The following is a 20972-nucleotide window of genomic DNA, read 5'->3' on the forward strand; positions in this document are numbered from 1 at the left end:
TCCTGTCCTGTCCTGTCCTGTCCCGTCCTGTCCCGTCCTGTCCTAATCCTATCCTATCCCATCCCGTTCCGTTCCGTTCCGTCCCGTCCCGCCGCGGCTCCGGGCGCGGCCTCCCCACCGAAACTACAACTCCCATGGTGCCTCGGGGCGCCTCCGGCCGCCCTGACGGGCACGTGATGGCGGCGGTCACATGACCGCGCGGCGGGGCAGGCCCGGCGGAGCAGCCGCTGCCGCCGCCGCCCCCGCCCCGCATGGCCAACGTCGCCAAGAAGGTGTCCTGGTCCGGCCGCGACCGCGACGACGACGAGGACGGGCGTGCAGGCGAAACCACCCCGCTGCTCAACGGTAGCGGCCCGGGTGCGGCGGGCAGCGGCCGGCAGGTGGGTCCCGCCCCCGAGAGCGGGGGCTCCGCGCCGGAGGGAGCACGGAGAGGGCCGGGCCGGGGCTGTGGGCCGAGTGTGCGCCCCCTCCCCTGTCGTGTTCAACCGCGTTCGTTGCCCCGGGGCTGGGCGGGGGCGGTCGGGGTCGCTCCGGGCTGGGAAAGCAGAACCGGCCGGGCCGGGGGGAGCCATGGCCGGGGCACGGGGCACTCACGGGGGAAAAACTGAGCTGGGGCTGAGTCAGTGCCCAGCCGGCTCCATCCCTGCTGCTCCCCCGCCCTGGGACGGTCCCTGGCAGCAGCACCGTACACTGAGCAGGGCCCTGCTCCTGCCCGCTGGGGCTGCTCCTCATTCAGGGAATCACGGCGTGGATTAGGTTAGAAAAGGTCTTAAAACCCATCCTGTTCTACCCCTGCCATGGGCAGGGACACCTTCCACTAGACCAGGGTGCTCCAAGCCCCATCCAGTGTGGCTTTGAACACTTCCAGGGATCCAGGGGCAGCCACAGCTTCTCTGGGCACCCTGTGCCAGGGCCTGCCCACCCCCATTTCCTACTGATATCTAATCTAATCTTCTTTTGTTTCATTTGAAGCCATTCCCCCTTGTCCTGTCTGTATCTGTCCATGTAAAATTAATTTGTGCTAAATGAATTTCTGTTAAAAATGTCTTTCTGTGAGAGCCTGATGCCTGACATGCTGCTGATCACCAGGTAGGACTCAGACACGAGAGCCTCCAACACTGCAGTGGTGCAGGGTGTCCTGTGGGATGGATGGAGCTACTCTGGCAAAAAGCAGGTCCGAGGTGGGCCTGTCACAGAGGGAGGCCAGTTCCTTCCAAGTTCTCCTTCCAGTTTTCCTTCCAAGTTAATTTGGGGTAATTAAGTGAGGAGAACTTCTCTCCAGTGTGCCCTCAGGCCACCTGCCTGGTGTTCTCTCCCCCTCTTGCAGCTCAGTGAAGAAAACTGAGGCACTCAGCAGCTGTTCCAGAGTGAAGCTGAGGGTGCTGGGCTGTGCTGGGCTGGGCTGTGGATGGGAGGGCAGAGTGGGACCATGGAGCACTTTGTGCCAGCACCAGGTGGGACAGGCATTGCTTCCAGGTGACATCCTAGAATTCCCTGTGGAAAGTTTTCTGGGAGGCCTGAGCTTAGATAGGGAGGAGCAGTGCCAGACTGTGGCAGCTGTGAGCAGGGTTGTCTGGCCCAGCACGATTCTGTGCTGCCCTGCTCCTGGGCAAGTCAGAACATCGGGCTAATTAGAGGGAAATGCAGGGCTCGTTAGGCTGGGAGAGCCTTGTGAGTGCTCTGGGAGCAGGGAATGGCAGCTGCAAGGAGGCAGCTGTGCCATGGCAGCTGTTCTGGGGTGAAAATAAAAGGAATTCTGCTTGGCAGTGCAACAGGACCTCGTATATTTACAGTACATGGGGAGTTCTGGGGGTTTGGAGGGTGTTAGAGCAGGGATTAACCAGATCTCATGGCTGGGGGTCATTGGAGAAGGCTTTTCCTGGTGGTTTGGAAGAAGTGCCTGAGGCCTGCTGCAGCAGGGGCAGTTGGAGGTGGACGCCCAGCCCTGCCAATGTCATTTATTGTCACAGTGCAGGCAGCTCAGGTGCCAGCTGTGACATGGCACTAGCGGCATTTTCCTTGGCCAGGAGGAGAGGGAGCACCTTGCTGGAGCTCCAGAGCACAGGTGCCCCTGGCAGTGGCAGCTGGGGTGTCTCTGCAGGGCTGGGGCTGTATTTTGGTGTTGGGCAGTGCCTTTCCCTGTGCCCCAGATGACTTTCAGTTGTGTGGATTGAAGCAGGAAGGCAGGACAGCTTTGGGGGAGAGATAAAGAGAGGCTGGGGCTGCTTAGCTCAGGGGAGATTTAAACCTGGGTTGTGGTAATAAAATAAAAACGTCCCCTAACATCACTCGTTCCCTTTGTCACGTGCTTGTTAAATGGAAATGAAAGTGATCTTAAGGCACCCAGAGGAAACACGGGGCTGCAGCTCCAAGCTGAGAGGGACTGAGATGGAATTCTGCTGGGTGGGAGGTGAGGAGAGGCTGGATAAACACCCCTGTGGCTGTGGAGGGGTGTGAGGGGCCTGTCCCTGAGGTCTGCTCTGCTTGGGGCCAGCTGGGCTGGCCAAGCCTTCATCCTCTCACAGGGTTTTCTGGTGCCTGGAGCACAGCAAGGGGTGAGAGGCAGTTGTGTCTCTGAGCATTGTGCCTGCTGGGGGCTGTCCCTCTCCTCAGCCACGTGTGGTGGTTCTCAGGCTGGGAAGTGGGTGGAAAATGTTAGTAAGAGCAGCCAATTTCCATCATGAGCCATTTTTTGTGAAGGAACGTTTCTCCTTCGCTACCATCAAAGATATTTGTGCTGAAGTGCCTTGACTTTGGGGTTGGTTTGAAGCTCCTGCTTCAAAGGGTGCCTGCAGCAAGGGCTCACCATCACGAAAACCAGGCTGCTGCTGGGCAGGGTGTCCTTCTTAGCCCCTGTGTGTTTATCCTGCATCTCTGGATGTTGCTGGTCTCATTTTCTTCCATCTCAAGTAACGAGGTGCACAAAAGTGGCCAGTCAAGAAATCTTGGTGGGAGGAGGCAGAAAAAGGGAAGTGTGAGTGCTGGGTGAGCCCTGATTCCTGGCAGATGGGCTGCAGATTGCACACCCCAGGTTGCTGGCAGAGAGGCTGCTTGTGCCTGCCCTTGTGAGCCTGGAGGTGACTGCCCTGGGGTGGTGGCAGGAGCCTCCCCCAGCACGGGAACTTCAGGAAGTTTTCTGCAGGTTGCTCAAGCTATCGGGGGCTGTGGCAGTGCCTCATCCTTGTGTGCTCCTGTGCCAGGGGAAAGGCCAGGGCAATGCCAGCATTTCCCATCCTGGTGGAGGTGAGGGTCAAGCAGGAGCTGTGCCCTGGCAGTGGCAGCAGGAGCCTGGAAGCAAAAGCCGAGTGGTGACACCTTGGGGAGAGTCTGGGTGTTTTCTCCCCTGTTGTGAGCCTGGAGGTGAGGAGCCCTGTTCTGTCCTGCTGTGAGGCATTTTGGGGATGATGCTGGGTGTGTTTGAAGCCTGTCCCAGCTGTGGCTGTGTGTCAGAGGAGGGGGGTTCAAAAGCCCTGCAGCTCATCTCCACTGTTCCCTGACAGAGCCAGTGACAGGGTCCTCGTGCTGGTGACACACCAGTGACACAGCCTGGAGTCTTCCACCCAGGCTGGTACGAGGGGCAGAGTGTTCTGAAGCCAAGAGGGGCCCTGGGGGCTGGAAATCCTCCTCCTTCCCTCCCACAGCTTCTGTGGTCTGTGCTGGGCTTTATCTCATCGATAACGCAAAGTCACGTGCTGCCAGTTCCTTACTGAGCACGGGGTGGTGACAAGGGACAGTGTCCAGGGGCCTCTCCTCATGCTGGGTCCTGTCCTGCAGGCTCATCCCTGTGGAAATGGGCTGTGGAGCAGAGGCAGACACTCCCTGTTGATGGCTCTCCAGAGCAATGTTTGGGGGCCTGGCTTGGTCACTGTGCACACAGCTGGGGTTGGATCCTGGGGAACCCTCAGCCTGGCCTGGGTCATGGAGATCATGCATCCAGGGCATGACTGGAAGGTGGTGGTTGAGATCTTCTGCTAGATTTTTTTCATGTTGAGGTTGATCCTCAGTTTGCTCTTGCTGGTCTCAGAGTGGGTGCCAGCATGACAAAGGGGAAGAGGAGCTCAGGAGTCCCTGAGGGGGCCACAGCCACGAGCTCCAGTCCAGCCCCTGCTCAGAGCAGATCCCTGAGGGACACACCCCGAGGAGCTTTGGGAACTACTCTGCACCGTTTGGTCCCAAGTTCAGTGTGTCACCAGCCACAGGGTGAATGTTTGGCTCTGATATCTGAGCAGAAGTTCCCTTACTGCAGTTTATCCACTGCTCCTTGTCCCATCAATGCAAAGCTTCAGGGAAGTCTGGCTTTGTCCTGTCTGTAACCCCTTGTTGGGTGTCTGGAGATGCCATGAAGAACTCCCTGAGAAGCACCAGCTTCTCCTTGTGTATCTTGCCATGTTCTCCAGCCCCTAACTCTCTTGCTGAGGTCACTTTCTGTGCCTTTTCTGTCCCAGGAAGCCCAAACTGGATGCCAAGTCCCAGGTGTGCTATTGCAGGTGCCAGGTGGAGGTGTGGGATCCCTTCCCCAGACCTTCTGGCAGTGCTTTGGCACCCCCCAGGAGGGGGTTGGCCACCTCCCCTCCAGGTCTGACACCTCTTCCCTCACCCACCAGGTCACTGCAAGACTTTCTCAACTAAGCTACTTCCTGACCATTGGGACTCCTCCATTCCAGGTGCAGGGCTTTGTATTTGCCTCTCTTGCATTTGAGGGCTTCCCTGCAGCCTGGTGAGGTCCCTTGGAGGAGCAGCCCTGCCTGCCAACATTCCTGCCCACTAACACTGATGATAACTAATTTTAATTCAGACCAAGGCTCCAGACATCTCTTTGCAGAGCTCAGGATGAAAGGATGAAATTACCTTTACCACCCAAATGGGCTGAGGGCTGGGTGCTCGTGTGCCACTGGCAGAGTGAGGCTCAGAGTGTCCCAGAGCCTCTCCTGGGGCAGGAGAGCTGTTAACCCCTCTGTGCCCTCTGGGTTTTGGCAGCAGTGCATGCTTTTATGTGCAGATAATCACAGCACAGTCACACCAACATCACACGTCCCCAGGATCAGCAGCTGCCTTGGCTGAGTTTGAAAACATCCCAAGGAGGGCATTGCTCAGTGAGTCTTTGAGCTGTGCACAAATAACCTTTTCTCTTGGCTCCAGGCTGCCTGAATCTCTCCTTTTTCTCTTGTCTTTCTTGGGTGCTGCTGGAAGTAGCTCTTTCCTGCCCTCCTGGCATGTGATCCCTGTGGTGGTGAGACAGGAGCCAGGCCTCTGCTTGCAGATGCCACAGGGGTGCCCGGACTCAGGGGGAGGATATTAAAAATGTGCTGCTTGTCTAAGTTCAGCTTCAGGTTCCACTGCACCTCCTTTCCCTGCATCTGTCCTTGTGTCCTGCTGATGCTCAGTCAATGGGGAGTTGAGCTGCTGTGCCCTGACTGCTCTGTGCACAGGGAAGGAGGGAACAGGGTGGGATGTCACTGGTTCAGCCACATTTGGTGTGTCTGCAGACCCCCTTGCTAAGAGAAGGAGAATTTTCCCTGAAGGGCTGGTCCTGCCTGAGGGACACAAGGACATGGCATGAGTGACATTTTCCATCTCCTTGATCTTGCCTGGATGTGTGGCACCTACAGGAGCCTTAAATCCTTGTGCTTCCTCAGTCCCAGTGCAGGTGTGTTCTTTTGCAATGTGTCCTTCCCTCTCCCTGGGCTGGTGAGGGCCTGGCTGGAACCTCAGCTGCCTCCAGAGCAGCTGGGCACTGGCAGGCACTGGAACAGGCAGTTCTTGTATCCAGCTCATGACCCTAAATTCAGGGAGGTGACAGCACCTCCCAGCTTCCCAGCTCTTAGAAATCCACTGTGGTCTGCTCTGATTGCTGGGAAAAGGCTCCACCTGGATCCTTTCCACTGGGAGTGTGGAGCTATGAGGGACCAGAAGCAAAGCCCAGGCTGGTTTTGCCAAACCAGTGTGTGGCAATGGCAGCATGGAGCACTGGGGGCTGGAACTGCTGGGGGCTAAAGGGCACCAGAGAGGGCTTGAGAAGCTGGGGCAGAACCCATCTGCAGGTCAGGGAGTGAAGGGGAATGTGGAGCAGAGGGAAAAATGGGAAAATAGGTCAGACTGCAAACACAAAGGGATATTCTTCCTCTGCAGTGAGTGCAGGGCTCCCAGCAGCTCTGGCCTCACGTTCCAGACGGGATCGTGGGGATTAAAGCAGCGAGGGGCTGGGTCTGGGACCTGCCAGCAGAGAGACACCAACAGGCCAGAGCCCTGCTCTTGCTCTCACCATCCCTCTTTTATCCTCCAGTTCTTTAACCTGGCAGCTGGGGAGGGGTGAGGCACTGGAGGGGAAGATCTTAATGCTGAGGAATGGTGTTTGGGCTGTTCTTGGGGACAGTGCTCAGATCCTTGTGCATCCCTGTGGGGCTGGAGGGGTGACAGCAGCCTGCCTGCTCCAGCTGGGTCCCCCTGTGGCACTGCTCAGCTGCAGCCCAAGCCCCTGCTTGCCTCATCCAGGAGACAGAGGTGTCATCCAGGAGACAGAGGTGCCCAAAAAGTCAAAAAACTCCCGTGCTGTGCAACTGCACTGGCAGTAAAAACCCCGAGTGATCACCAGTGAAAGGAGAAGCTGCTCTCCGGAGGGAGATGCAATTGCTGCTTCCCAGCATCACACCAGGGCTGGCTCAGAGAGACACCAGAGTCCCCAGGGTTGTGCAGGAGCAGTGTGCCCACTTCCTGCTGTGTCTCCTGGCTGGCAGCCAGCCTGGCTGTCACTCTGGTCCCAGCTGCTCAGGGGGTGACAAACTGACAAGCTGACGTGATGTGCTCCTCTCCTGGCTGGTCACCACTGCTGTGGAGCAGATGGCAGAGCCAGACGTGTCCTCAGCTGTCCCTTGCTGCTGGCTGGGCCTGGCAGCTGAGGGCACGTCGTGGTGAGCTTGTGGCTGTGCAGGTGACAGGTTGTGCAGGGGCTCTGTCCCTCCCCAGCCCCAGGGCAGTGTGGAACGTGCTGCTCAGCACAGGATTGTCAGCACGGCTCCGTGCCAGGGGCTGGTGGTGGCCAGTCCCCAGTGAGCCACTGCTGCTGGCACCTCCCCAGGTGAGCTGGCTCTGCCTCCTGACAGGTTGGAGCAGCTCACCCAAACCCTGGCAGGCTGCTGCTGCCTCTGGTTCCCTCCAGGGTGTTGGATGCCACCTCCTCGGTGTGTCCTCTGAGTGCAGGGTGCTGCGTTTTGGGGGGCAGGCAGAGCTCAGTGAGGGAGGCAGAGCACGAGCATCTTGCAGCCCTGCTCCATCCTCCTGAGAGATTTGAAGAGCTTTCAGGAGTTGACCTCATTTCCCCTTCTCTCCTCAGTTCACTCCTTCCTCCTTCCTGCGCATCGGGCAGCTGAGCAATGTGGACCTCAATGAGGACACCCATGAGCTGGTGAGTGGCACAGAGAGGGGCCCCCTGTTACTGGGACCCCTTCCCTTCCTCCAGTAACAGCTGCTGCTGTTCCCTCCTTCACATTCAGCTTGTTCAGGTCTTCCTGGGCTGGGTGACCTCAGCTGATTCTGGCCCAGGGGCCCCTCTGGGATCCTCAGGAAATGCCCTAATTCGGAGCTGGGAACGGTCAAAGGCGTTTGGGAAACAGAATTTGGTTTCTGCCCAAAAACATGGGTTTGCTTGAAATAGCTCCTTGCTTTTGGCCTAAGGAATTTCCTGCTGAGGTGAAAGGTTGCCCTCCACCAGGGCATGGAGTTGCTTGTGTTCAGTGCCAGTCAGTGTGGCAATGGTGCTTGGTGAGGGTGCACCCCTGGTCCAGCTGCCTTAAATCCCACACATCCACCAAGTGGTGGAAAAGCATCCCACATCCCTGCCTGCCAGGCGGCTTGCACCTGCACTCCTCTGTGCATCTCCTGAGCATCAGAAGGAGTTAAACCAACAGTTGCATGTGGATGGGAGGGCTGGACTCTGACCTGACCATCCTGAGCTGTGCATCACATCCCACAGGAGACAGAGGTCCCTCGGCAGCGTCCCAACGAGATCCCCCACAATGAGAAGCTGCTGTCACTCAAGTATGAGGTAGGTGCCCATCTGCCACATCTTCTGTCTGCCCTCTGGGGTGCAGCAGGTGAGTTGTGAGGGCCAGGGCTCACAGCTGCCCCATGAGGGTGGTTTCAGTGCAGAAGGAGTGGAATGGTGGAAGGAAAATGATAACAAGAGCAGGGTGAGGGGCAGAGGGCAGCACTCCTCAACATGGGGGTCTCTTCACCTGGTCTTAGACAATAACAGCATCTCCCCTTCCCAAACTAGAGCTTGGACTATGACAACAGTGAAAACCAGCTATTCCTGGAGGAGGAGAGGAGGATAAACCATGCGGTGAGTCTTGCTGGGCTGCCCACAGATCATCTCAGCTGGGGTGGACAAGGGAAGCTGTTCCCCCTGCCTGGCTGCTGGGGGCTTCTCTGGACCAGAGGAGGTTGTGCTTAAAGCCTAGGTAAGGCTTTAAGCACAACCTGGGGATGGGTTTATGGGCACTGGATGGGTTTATGGGCACTGACCAGCTGGTGACAAGCTGTGAAACCCCAGGATCAAGGACCAGCATGAGGGGGTTGGAATGGGAGCTAATCTGGGTGCACATGGTGGCATTGCCTGGTGGCATGGGGCAGGTCCCTGAGCAGAGGAACTTCTGGAATCATGTGAAACATCTGCCCTGGGGGCTTTGGGAATCAGTGCCACAGCAGGAACCCCAGGAGGATGGGCCTAACGGAGGCAGTCAAGCTGGAAAAGCACCTTAGGGATCCCACAGAGGAACAAGAGCACTGCTTAAAATGAGTAAATTGTGTCCAGGCTTCGCTGGGTCAGCCAGCATTGGTGCTCCCTGGCTCTCCTCAGAGCTTCCCAGGCTTGGGAGCGTGCTGGGGAAGGTGGCAGGTGTGCTGGGGTGCCCTGGGTGCCAGGCTGGCTGGCAGCAGGCTGTGAGGGCTCCTGCCCCTCAGGCTTTCCGCACGGTGGAGATCAAGCGCTGGGTGATCTGCGCCATGATCGGCATCCTCACCGGCCTCGTCGCCTGCTTCATCGACATCGTGGTGGAGAACCTGGCTGGCCTCAAGTACCGGGTGGTGAAGGACAGTATCCTCACAGAGCATGGCCAGCTGGGACCTCTGGCATCTCCTGGGAGCTGTGACACAGGGGTCCTGGGGGCAGAGGGCAGCGCTCCCTCGCTCCAGTTTGGTGGCACAGACTCTGCTGCTCTGCAGGGCTGAGCTGTGCCTGGGCACTGCTGTGACAGAGGAGGCTCATTTCAGCTGCTCTGGGTCCTCCAAGTGACAGGGGCTTGGAGCAACATGGTCTAGTGAATGGCATCCCTGCCCATGGCAGGGGGGTGGAGCTGGATGGTTTTTAAGGTGGCACCCAGCCCAAAGCACCCTGTGATTCTGTGAGGTGCTGTGGTGGGAGGGGTGGTACCCAAGCAATACTGGATTTTCCTTGAGCTGCTGCCCCAGACATTGACAAGTTCACAGCCAAAGGAGGCCTCTCTTTCTCCCTGTTACTCTGGGCCACCCTGAATGCCAGTGTGGTGATGGTGGGCTCTCTGATCGTTGCCTTCATAGAGGTAAGAGTCTGGAACTGCTCTGGGTTCTTTACATGGGCAAAGCAGGGTCATGTTTCCACAAAAAATGTGAAATTGTGTGACCAGTGAATGTGTTTCTGCCAGTTTGGCTCCTGGTAGCCCCAGCTCCTCGGTGTTGGCTCCAGCTGTGCTGGGGGGTTCTGTGGGGCTGGCAGGCTGCTGGGATGTGCTGGCAGCCTGGGACAGAGGCTGTGCTCCAGCTTTGGGCGGGGGTGCAGCTCTCCCAAGCCTTGGCCCTAGCTCAGCCTCTCTGTGTTGGGTGTACCTGAGCACCAGCACTGACCAGTCTGGCTGGGTGCCTCTGGAGGACAAGCCAGGGTCTGGGACTCCCTGTTGATCACTCTAATCCACACTGCCTTCCTTGTGGCTTTGCCTTTGTTCTCCCTGGCCACCAAGTGTGACCTTTCTGTAGCTGTGACTGGGTGGGGAACACCTCAGTGTCCCCAGGAACCCATCCAGCTCCTTTTCCTTGGCACATTTGCCCTTAGGGAGTGGGTGTCTCCCTCAAGCCCATCTCCAGAGCCTGTTGATAAGCTTTGGCCTCATTTCAGAGCCACCCTGAGGGTGTGCTGTGTGACAGGGGTAAGGTGGCTGCTGTGTCCCCATCCTGTGTGTGACAGCTCTCCCTGCTCCCTGCAGCCCGTGGCAGCTGGCAGTGGCATTCCCCAGATCAAATGTTACCTCAATGGCGTGAAGATTCCACATGTTGTCCGGCTCAAGGTAGGAAGCAGGAGGTGTTGGGATGGCCTGGGCACACTGTGTGGTCCTGGAGTGGTCCCTGCCCACCCTGTGGCACAGCAGGAGCTGGCAGGAACTCCCAGCTCCACAGCTGTTCCTCCCCAGTGTCCAGAGGTTAAATCTCCTGCCCTGGCACCAGCAGATGGCACTGGGAAGAGCAGCTTTGGGTAGACTTTTGCTCTGGCCAAGAAGAAAATTGACCAACCCTGTTTGCCACAGTGGGGGGGATGAGAATCACAAATTCCCTGGGCTCATTGGCTCCTCCCATGCCTGGGGCCCGCTGGGTCTGTGTCCCCTGTGGCTGCCATGGCCCTGTTCCTCTGCCACCCCTGTGACATGCTGTGTCCTTCTCTGTTGTGTGGCACCCCTGTGACATGCTGTGTCCTTCTCTGTTCCTCTGCCACCCCTGTGACATGCTGTGTCCTTCTCTGTTGTGCAGACCCTGGTGATCAAAGTCTGCGGGGTCATCCTCTCGGTGGTCGGCGGCCTGGCTGTTGGGAAGGTGATGTGCACAAAGTGCTGCTGATCTGTTGGTCCCTGCTGCTGGCACTTGTGTCACAGCCTGACACCGGTCCTGTGCTGGGGACGGGGTGCTGGGGGCGCTGTGGTGACTTCCCAGTGTTATTCCCTGGCCAAGGTGACTGGCACTGCCAGGCTTGGGGAGCCCCTATGGCATGTGGTGCCACCGTGCCAGCCTGTGTGTGGCTTGGCTGAGGGCAGAGAGCAGCAGCCCCTGTCCATCAGTGGCTGTCCCTGCAAAGAGTAGATGGGGGAGAGTTGGGTGCCCCATTGGGACCTTTCTGGCAGGCTGGGATTGAAGGCAGGCAAGGGAAACACTTGTTTCCACAGGAGGTGGGTAAGGGAGGCAGATGCTAGGATAAGGATTTCATAAAACCATGGAATGGTTTGGGTTGGAAGAGATCCTAAAGATCATCTCATTCCAAACCCCTGCCATGGGCAGAAACACCTTTCACCAGACCAGGTTGCTCAGAGTTCTGTCCAACCTGTCTTGAACACCTCCAGGATGGGAAGGGGGAAAATCTCAAGGTCTGTATTTCCCTGAGAGAAATGCTCCCAATCCAGCTTCAGGACTGCAAGCTGGTGAGCAGCATCCAGCAATGCCTGTTCTTCCTTCCCCAGTCTGACTGTGCTCTCTGGCCCTTAGGAAGGACCCATGATTCACTCTGGATCCGTGATTGCTGCTGGCATCTCCCAGGGAAGATCCACGTCCTTAAAGCGAGACTTCAAGGTTGGTGTGGAGCTCCCAGGGGCTGTGCTGCAGGTGCCCCTCTGTGCTGCTCCCACTGGTGGCTTGGCATCATCCCTGTCATGCCCTGGCTCAGCCCTGAAGGTGCCCTCTGTCCTGTTTCAGATCTTCGAGTACTTCCGCAGGGACACAGAGAAGAGGGATTTTGTGTCAGCTGGAGCTGCCGCTGGCGTCTCAGCCGCCTTCGGTGCCCCCGTGGGTGCGTGTCTTATTTTATTATTTACAAGGGATTTTTTAATATTCTTTTTATTTTTATATTATTTTTATTTTATATCAACAAGGGGTTTTTTTACAGAAGAGTCTTGCTGAAATATGAGATTGTAAAGGTGTATTTTTTTTAACACTGTGAGGGAAAAGGGTTTTTTTGGAGTACAGCGATGTGTTTGGGGTTTTTTTGAAGAGTTTCAGTGATTTTTTTAAGGTTTTTTGAGTTTTAAAGGTCAAAGTTCTTGAAGATTTGATGTTATAGTCTTCTCTTAGGTATGTTCAAAAGTGGAGTAAGTTTATAATTTGTAATTCTTAAAACAGATTGAACTTAAATGATATCTTTTAAAAGCTGCTGTAATTTTGTAAGGTGTTGACTTTGCTTTGCAGCTGTATATTTTGTGGTTTGATTTTTTGTTCTGTCATCTTCTATTTTAGATATTTCTAGGGTGAGATTGCTTGTATTTTTGATGTTGAAATTTCTAGTCTAGTATTTTGAACTTCACTGATGACATTGTCCTGAGTCTGTTCAATTTCAATTTGAGTTGATGCTTTCTGGCACTGAGCAGTGCCTGGACATGGATTTCCTCAGGAGGTTGTTCCCACCTGCTTGGAGGCAGCTGTTGGGATCTGCATGGGGCACTGCAGGGGCCTTCCAAGTTTTCCTGCCAGGCCGTGCAGGTGTTGGCCCTGCCCAGATCCCAAATGTTGCCTCCCTGGGGTGGAGAATGGCAGTGGGGGGCTTTGCTGTGGTCAGTGCCTCAGTGATGGCTTGGTGAGCCTGCCTGTGACAGGGTCTGGGCAGTGTGGACACATGGCCTGGGTGCTTGGCTGGTGCTGGAGCCAAGGGGCTGTGGCATGTGCCCCTTGTGTAGATGTTGTATCTTGTGTTTGCAGGGGGTGTCCTGTTCAGCTTGGAGGAAGGGGCTTCCTTCTGGAACCAGTTCCTGACATGGAGAATTGTAAGTGCTGGAAAACAGTGGAGAGCTGCTGGGTCTGGTGTGAGGCGTTGCCTTTTCTGGGTGCCCTGCAGCCCCAGGCCTCCTGACACCCCTGCTCCAGGAGCAGCATCCCAGCTCCCCTCCTGTGCCCTCTCCTCAGGGGCTGGATTTGGGCCTGGCTGAGCTCCTTTCCAAGGGAGCTGCCTTGGGCTGTGCCCCAGGGCAACAGAGAGGCAAAAGGAGAAGCCAGACTCTGGTCAGTGTGAGCTGCCCAGAGTGCCACTATGGGGAATGTGACCTCCTGTCCCCAGCACACCGTGGGCACCAAGCCCTGCCCAAGGGCCTTGGAGGTTGTTTGGGGTAGTGTATGGAGCATGTGGTGAGGAATTGGGGCTGGGGGAACTTGGCAGTGACTCTGGGCTGCATCTCCTTCCAGTTCTTTGCCTCCATGATCTCCACCTTCACTCTAAACTCTGTCCTGAGCGTTTACCACGGCAATGCCTGGGATCTCTCCAGCCCTGGGCTCATCAACTTTGGCAGATTTGACAGTGAGGTAGGCACAAGTATTCCCCATGCAGGGCTCTGGGGAGGGGTTGGACACAGCCCTCAGCAGCTTTGGGGACATCAATTTGTCTATAATCTCACCCAGGGGCTGAGGCAGGCTCTGCCTTAGCAGCCAGTGGGGTCTGGCCAGATCTCAGCTCCACCAGCCCCAGCAGAAGGAATTTCTGGAGGCTGTGGGATGTTCAGGGGACACTTTGGGGCAGCTCTGGGGCAGAGTTGTGCTGTCCCAGCAGTCAGTCACTGACTGTGGGACTGCAGATGGGCTAGGAGATGTGAAACCCACTTCTTTCTTGCTTGTAGAAAATGGGATACACAATCCAGGAAATTCCTATCTTCATCTTTATGGGAGTGGTTGGTAAGAGAATGCTGCTCTTTCCATTTGATTTGTCTGAATAATTTCCTCTGTTCTCTGTCTGGGTCTAAAGAGCTTTGGTGTCCAGTTTCCTGGGGAAAATGGGGAATCCATTAAATTCTGGAACAGAGGCTGCTTGTGGGGCTTATGCAGGGATGAGAGCTGGATCCTGGCCCAGCCCTAGGAGCAAGTCAAGCCCCTTTAACCCATGTTGAGCAGGGTCAGTGTGTTGCAGTCCTGGGCAGCCCCTTGCTGCCATGTGAGCTGCCCTTATCCCCATGGATTTGGCCTGTCCTCTGCCTGCCTGGTGCCAGCACTGTGACATTGGCCCCTGTGCTGGTGCCAGGCTCCTCTTGGTGACAGGTCCTGCAGGGACAGCACTCACATGTGCTGCTGGTCACTCTGGATGGGTTGTGGATGATCTTCAGAGGTTCCCTGTGTGGTGGGCAGCCTGGGCCCTGTATGCTGAGCTTTTCCTCTCTCCCATTTGCAGGTGGGATCCTCGGGGCCCTGTTCAATGCCCTCAATTACTGGCTGACAATGTTCCGGATCAGGTAAGAGCCCACAGGTAATGAAGGGGATTGATGTGGGTTCTGCATTCCCTCAAAGTGGCATTCCCACATGAAGCAAGGCTGTAATCTCTCATTTAATGTGAGCAACAACAGTTCCTGAAAGGTGCCACGTGCCTCTCACTGCCTGTGGCTGTGACCTGCACTGCTCTGACCCTGCCAAATATTTCCCTCCAGTGACTGGAGGGCCCAGAGAGGTGCAGACACTGCAGACCTGACTGTCATGTGCTCTGAAAGGACTAAGAAAAGGGAGAGAGCTGCTAAAGCCTACTGAGACCAGTCTGACCCAGCCATTTTCAAGCAGCAGGACAGCGTGGCAGGGTCTGGGCAGGGAGCAGAGGCAGCCAGACTGTCATGTGCCTGATGTGACATGCCCAGCCAGGCTGTGCTGGTGCTGCCCACACCCCTGGGTGCCACTGTCACTCCTGTGTTCACAGGTACATCCACAGGCCCTGCCTGCAGGTGGTAGAGGCCATGCTGGTGGCAGCAGTGACAGCGACTGTGGGCTTTGTCATGATTTACTGCTCCAGAGATTGCCAGCCCATCCAGGGGAGCTCTGTGGCATATCCCCTGCAGGTAGGACATGATGTAGAATGCATTCAGGGTGGGGGCACCCTGAACCTGGGGGCTCAGCAGGGAGACAAGGCCCTGCTGGATTTGGGACACTGCGCCTCGCAGTTGATGCCCTCCAGTGCAGGCAGAGCTGGAGACCCAAGGATGCTGTAGGTGTCCTCCCTGCCCAGAGCTGCCTCCTCGCTGGCACACGTGCCCCAGCCTTCCCTGCCACTTCTAACCCTTTCTTATCTTGCCTTTTCAGCTTTTCTGTGCTGATGGAGAGTACAACTCCATGGCCACTGCCTTCTTCAACACACCTGAGAAGAGCGTTGTCAGCCTCTTCCATGACCCTCCAGGTCAGTGCACCCAGCAGGGAGGCCTTGAACGTCAGCAGAGAGGGTCCATGTGTGCCTTGGCCACTGCTGGGTCAAGGCAGAGCATGATCAGCCCCTGAGGCCTTCACAAAACACTGTGCTAGGGTGGGGGAAGGAGGAGGGATGGGTGCTGTGCCTGGTGGCACCTCGGAGCTCAGCCTAAGGGCTGTGGGGCCAAGGACCTGGTTTTGGTCGTGCACATTTGCAGGCTGTGCTGCTTCTGAATTGTGTGAGAGCATGTCTGACCCTTGCTGTCTGTCTGAAGTCTGTTCTGGAAATGTCACTGGGATGTTTTCTTAATTAGTAGGGCCACTTGCCCCATAATGACTTTACCCTCTGGGCAGGTTGTGGAGGTGGATCTTGGGCTTTGGATTTGCTTGGGAAATGCAGTTTGGTTCCCAGGTTCTAGCTCCACTTTCCTTGGACCTGGTGTAACCCCAGCATCTCCTCTGCCTGCTGTGGAATCTGAGTTCTGTGCCCAGCTGCACATTGGGTGGGGAGCAGAGATCCTCAGCCCAGGGGGTGCAGCTTGGCCACCTGCAGCCAGGAGATGACCAAGATGACCATCCAGTGTCTTGGGGCTGCTCCTGCAGTGCTGGCTCCTCCCTGGCTCAAGGCTTCTGTCTGAAGGAGGGGTTGCAAAGTACTTGTTTAAACCAGATTGAGCTGCTCAGCAATCCCAAAATAGCACTTAGCAGGGTTGTGGGGTCAGCAGGGTCTCACTGAGGTGGCACAGCCTGTGCTGTGGGACAGCGTGGCACTGGCTGGAGCTGCTGTGGGAGCTGCAAGATGGGAGGGACTTTGCAGGACATGCCCTGCTCAGTTAATCCCAAAGCTGGCAGTGGGATTCTGTCCTCCCAACCTTGTCCTTCAGCCCTGGCTGTCCCTCCCTTGGGGCTTTGAAATTCATCATGGGAGTCCGGGAACCACAGGGCTGGGAGGGGACGAGTCATGAAATGGGGGAATGGGATGTGAGGGCTTGGGATGGCCCTGGCTGGGTGGGGGGTGCTGAATGTGAGCAACAACAGTTGCTGGTGGAGGGGGGTGGTGGAGGGGGCAGAAATAACCTGAACAGCCAGTTTGAAAGGCTGTACCTGTGCTGCCAGGGCCGGAGGTGCTGCCCAAGAAGAGAGGCTCTCTCTGCTGGGAGTGAATTGTGGGGCTGCTGCTGCCTGATCCATGGCCACAGCCCATCACAGTGTCCCCTGGGCTGTGGGACCAGCACTGACTCTGTTCTGTCCCCACCCCAGGTTCCTACAACCCCATGACACTGGGCATGTTCACACTGATGTATTTCTTCCTGGCCTGCTGGACCTATGGCCTGACAGTGTCTGCAGGGGTCTTCATCCCCTCCCTGCTGATCGGGGCAGCCTGGGGGAGGCTCTTTGGCATCTCCCTGTCCTACCTGACCAAGGGCTCGGTGAGTCCTGCCTGGGCAGCCCTGGCACCCTGCCCTCCTCCCTCGCTGCTGGGCTGGTGGCATGCTCAGACAGCGTGCCTGGAGCTGGCTGAAAGCTCTGAACTGGGCTGGCTCCTTGCTTGATGTCTTCATGAGCTGGGTCTGGACCTCTCCACCTCCCAGTGGAGCCCTGCCAGCAGCTGGGTTGTTCAGGCAGCCTCAGGCAGCTCTCCCCACTTTGGAGGGGGTTTGGGGACCAGGACTCTGCTGACTATCTCTGAATGCCCTGGAGCCAGCAGGTGACTTGGCTCCTTTTCTTTCCTGTGCTCAGATCTGGGCTGATCCTGGGAAATACGCCCTGATGGGAGCTGCTGCACAGCTGGGTGAGTTCCCCATGGCACAGTGTTGGTTGGGGGAAAGATGTCATGGGAAGAAGCACTCCCTGCTTCCCTGACAGCTTCCTTCCCAGCTGAAGCCTGGCTGTCAGCTTCCTCATCACCCTGCCAAGCACAGTGAGGGCTGGGCTCACCCCTGGAGGGGCAGTCCTGGATCACTGGGAGATTCAGGGCCCTCAGGTGCTCTGTGATGCCCTCTGTCACTGTGTTCACAGGGGTCTTAGGATGAGGGAAGAGATGAGGATCTGACTCCATGTTTCAGAAGGCTGATTTATTATTTTATGATATGTATTATATTAAAACTATACTAAAAAGATAAAAGAAAATATTTCATCAGAAAGCTAGCAAAGAATAGAAAAAGAAAGAATAATAACAAAAGCTTGTGTCTCAGACAAAGAATCTGAGCTAGTTGACTGTTATTGGCCATTAATTAGAAACAGCTACATGAGACTAATCACAAATCCACTTGTTCCATTCCACAGCAGCAGATAACCATTGTTTACATTTTGTTCCTGAAGCCTCTCAGCTTCTCAAGAGAAAAAATCCTAAAGAAAGGATTTTTCAGAAAATATCATGGCTACAGCCCTCACTCTGTGTGGGTCACTTGGGGGTCACTGGGAGATTCAGGGCCCTCAGGTGCTCTGTGATGCCCTCACTCTGTGTTTCCTTGCCCTTCTAAACCCCCTGGGTGCCTCTGGCAGGCGGGATCGTGCGGATGACCCTGAGTCTCACTGTCATCATGATGGAGGCAACAGGCAACGTCACCTATGGCTTCCCCATCATGCTGGTGCTGATGACGGCAAAGATTGTGGGAGACTACTTTGTGGAGGTGAGGGCTGCTGTGCTCCCCAGGGCTGGGGGGCCATGGGGGCCAGGACAGGCATGTGCTCGCTCTAAGGGATGAGCTGCTGCCTGGCTGTGGCCTTTGCCACCTCACCAGGCTTCTCCTGATGGCTTGTCTCTTGTTGCAGGGGCTGTATGACATGCACATCCAGCTGCAAAGTGTCCCCTTCCTGCACTGGGAGGCCCCAGTGACATCCCACTCCCTCACAGCCAGGTAGGTGGGCTGGGCATGGCTGTGGCAGCAGCCTTTGGAGCCCAATGTTGGCCTGAGCTGGGAGTGGAGGTTGCAGGAACCTGCTGTCCCCTGGTAGCCAGTCAGCTTCTTCCCCAGCAGGGATGTGATCTGCAGTGTGTTCCTTCCTCTCTCCTGGCAGCTTCTGGGGACAGAGGAAGCAGCAGCACTGAGGAGTTATGTGTGTTAGGGAGGATATTTAGGGTGTGAGGGTGCTGAGGCCCTGGCACAGGTTGCCCAGAGCAGCTGTGGCTGCCCCTGGGTCCCTGGAATTGTCCAAGGCCAGGTTGGATGGTGCTTGGAGCCACCTGGGACAGTAGAAAGTGCCCCTGCCCATGGAAAGGGTTTGGAATGAGAGGAGCTTATAGGTCCCTTCCCAGCAAGCCAGTGTGTGATTGCAGGATTCAGCGTGTGCTGCCTTGAGCTCACCCAGAGCTTTCCCTGCAGGGAGGTGATGAGCACTCCTGTCACCTGCCTGCGGAGGATCGAGCGCGTGGGCACGGTCGTGGACATCCTCAGTGACACCTCCTCCAACCACAACGGCTTCCCCGTGGTGGAGAGCAACCCTGACACCACACAGGCAGGCTGGGTGTCCCTGGGGAGGGGCTGCAGCTGGGGTGGCCCCCGAGGGCTGGCTGCAGTGGGGACCCTCACACACAGTGCCTGTTGCAGGTTGCCGGGCTGCGGGGTCTGATCCTGCGTTCCCAGCTCATCGTCCTGCTGAAGCACAAGGTGGGTGATGCTGCCTGGAGACTCTGGGCTGTGTCTGCTGTCCAAATCCTGTCTCAGGCCCCTTGCTGCCTGCCTTGCTCAGCTGGCAGAGAGTCCCTGTCATCTCCCTCAGCTCACCCGGGGGGATGGTGGGTGCTGCCATTCGGTGGTGGGGTTACCCCACACCATCCTGCACCCTTCTGGGCTCACAAACCCTGAGTGAGTGGGCAACAGGCTGTGCTTCTGCAGATGGTCCATCTGTCCCACCCTTCTGCCCTTTTCCCTCCCTGGCCCTGTGCATTGTCTTGGTGCCTGTGAGCTCCGTGGGACAGTCCCCAGCCCTCTCTTTCCTGCCCAGGTTTTTGTGGAAAGGGCCAACCTGAGCCTGGTGCAGCGGCGGCTGAAGCTGAAGGATTTCCGGGACGCCTACCCCCGCTTCCCCCCCATCCAGTCCATCCACGTCTCCCAGGACGAGCGCGAGTGCATGATTGACCTCAGCGAGTTCATGAACCCCTCGCCCTACACCGTGCCCCAGGTAACGCCCAGGGACCCCTGTGACAGCCCCCCAGGGGTCAGGGTGGCCAGTGGGGGCTGCCTGGGGGTGCTGCAGCCCCCCCAGCCCGTTCTGCCTTGCAGGAGGCGTCCCTGCCCCGGGTGTTCAAGCTCTTCCGAGCTCTGGGCCTGCGGCACTTGGTGGTCGTGGACAATCGCAACGAGGTGAGTCCCTGCTCGCTGTGTCCCAGCAGCCTGGGCTCCTCCAGGGGACAGGCACACGCTGTCCCCAGGCTCTGTGTGAGCCTGTGAGCTCCCTGTCCACATCAGGCTGACCCTGTCCCTGTTCTGGCAGGTGGTGGGAATGGTGACCCGCAAGGACCTCGCCAGGTACCGGCTGGGGAAGGAGGGCCTGGAGGAGCTCTCTCTGGCACAGACGTGAGGCAGCGTGGCCCAGCAGAGATGTGCCCCAGCCCCTGGGAGCTGGGGTCCCCCTTTTGCAGGAGGTGGGGAGAGGACTGGGCCAGTCCCTGCAGGTGTCACAGTGCCTGGAGCACTGCCATGGCTGTGCTGCCCTGGCCCTCCTGCCTGCTGCTGCCTTCCCACGTCTACTGCCTCCTCTTGTCACCCCTTCCTCTGCTTCCCTGAGGGATCAAAATTCACCCTTGGCTCTGTTAGCTCCTGGAATAGGCTCTCCTTGATGGTTGGGTGAAGGCTGGAGTGTTCCATGGGGAGCAGGGCTGCCCTACTGAGCTGGGCACGGTTCTCTGACACCGCACGTGGCCTCTGTTGCCTCATCCACCCAGTCTGGGCTGTCTGGGACTTGTCCCTGCCCAAGCTTTGGCTGCAGGGCCTATGAGAGGAGCAGAGGGGACACCTTGGGGCTCCTTCCTGCCCCCCAGGCCCCCATTCCCTGCTGCCCTGTGGTCCTGCTTGCTGGGTTGGGCTGAGCTCTGGGGTTGCCTCCCTGCTCCTTGGCACTGAGGAGGGGGACGTGCCCTGCTTGGCTGTGCAATAAAAGGGCTCCCCTGGTTCTGCAGCTGCTGCCTCTGGCTCTTTCTTGGCTCCCTCAGGCACTCTGACCCCAACCCATGTGTGGGGAGACACCCCTGGGATTTGGGGCAGGGATGGGGAGGGGAGAGCTGCCTGCACGGGGGAGATGTTGGTCCTGCAGCCTGTGCCCTTCTGCCACTCCTGCAGTCCTCCCACCACTGCTGCTCCCACACCGGGAGCTAGAGTCACTCCTGGGGTATGTTCTGGCCCCTTCCAGCAGCCTGGGCCCTTCCAGGCACCCCAAACTCACCACCAGTCCTGGATTTGGCCGGGGGTGGGAGCAAAGCCAGCCCTGGCACCTCACTTTTCCTGTCTTCCCCCATCCTTGCTCCTCTCCTTAGCATTGCCCTGCCCCCTGCCCTGGGACTGCCCCTTCCTCACCTGGTGCCTGGAGAGGCTTTTGACTGCAGGATCTGTGCTGAAATAAAGTCTGTTTGTACTTTTAGTGTGGTGCTGCCTGTCTCTTGCTTCCCTTAGGGCTGAACTGAGCCCTGTCCCCACTCCTGCTGCTGGGAGGGCACAGGCTGGGGGGTGGGGGTGGCTGCATCCTGGGCTCAAGGCAGGGGCTGGCTGCCCCTTCCCAGCTTCTTTTCCCTTTCAACATCAATACAAAGCAGAGGATGCCTCAGCTGGGCCCTGGTAACAACCAGGCCATGGGGAAGAAGAGCCAGCCCTGCTCTGGGGCAGGGG

General features: G+C 57.3%; 1 protein-coding gene across 1 annotated transcript; it reads left to right on the top strand.

Moving 5' to 3' along the window:
- Nucleotides 1–201: 201 nt before the first annotated feature.
- On the top strand, nucleotides 202–20727 carry CLCN7 (chloride voltage-gated channel 7). The gene is made up of 25 exons (XM_066561064.1): nucleotides 202–380; nucleotides 7331–7402; nucleotides 7970–8041; nucleotides 8273–8338; nucleotides 8959–9091; nucleotides 9466–9575; nucleotides 10233–10313; nucleotides 10771–10833; nucleotides 11497–11580; nucleotides 11704–11797; nucleotides 12700–12764; nucleotides 13180–13296; nucleotides 13608–13662; nucleotides 14153–14213; nucleotides 14666–14804; nucleotides 15046–15139; nucleotides 16408–16577; nucleotides 16888–16939; nucleotides 17653–17780; nucleotides 17923–18008; nucleotides 18474–18606; nucleotides 18699–18758; nucleotides 19096–19272; nucleotides 19374–19454; nucleotides 19585–20727. The coding sequence occupies exons 1-25, from the start codon at nucleotides 252–254 to the stop codon at nucleotides 19669–19671; spliced, it is 2409 nt and encodes an 802-aa protein (XP_066417161.1). The 5' UTR covers nucleotides 202–251; the 3' UTR covers nucleotides 19672–20727.
- Nucleotides 20728–20972: the final 245 nt, after the last annotated feature.

Source organism: Molothrus aeneus, chromosome 16, assembly GCF_037042795.1.
Source record: "Molothrus aeneus isolate 106 chromosome 16, BPBGC_Maene_1.0, whole genome shotgun sequence".
Classification (NCBI taxonomy): domain Eukaryota; kingdom Metazoa; phylum Chordata; class Aves; order Passeriformes; family Icteridae; genus Molothrus; species Molothrus aeneus.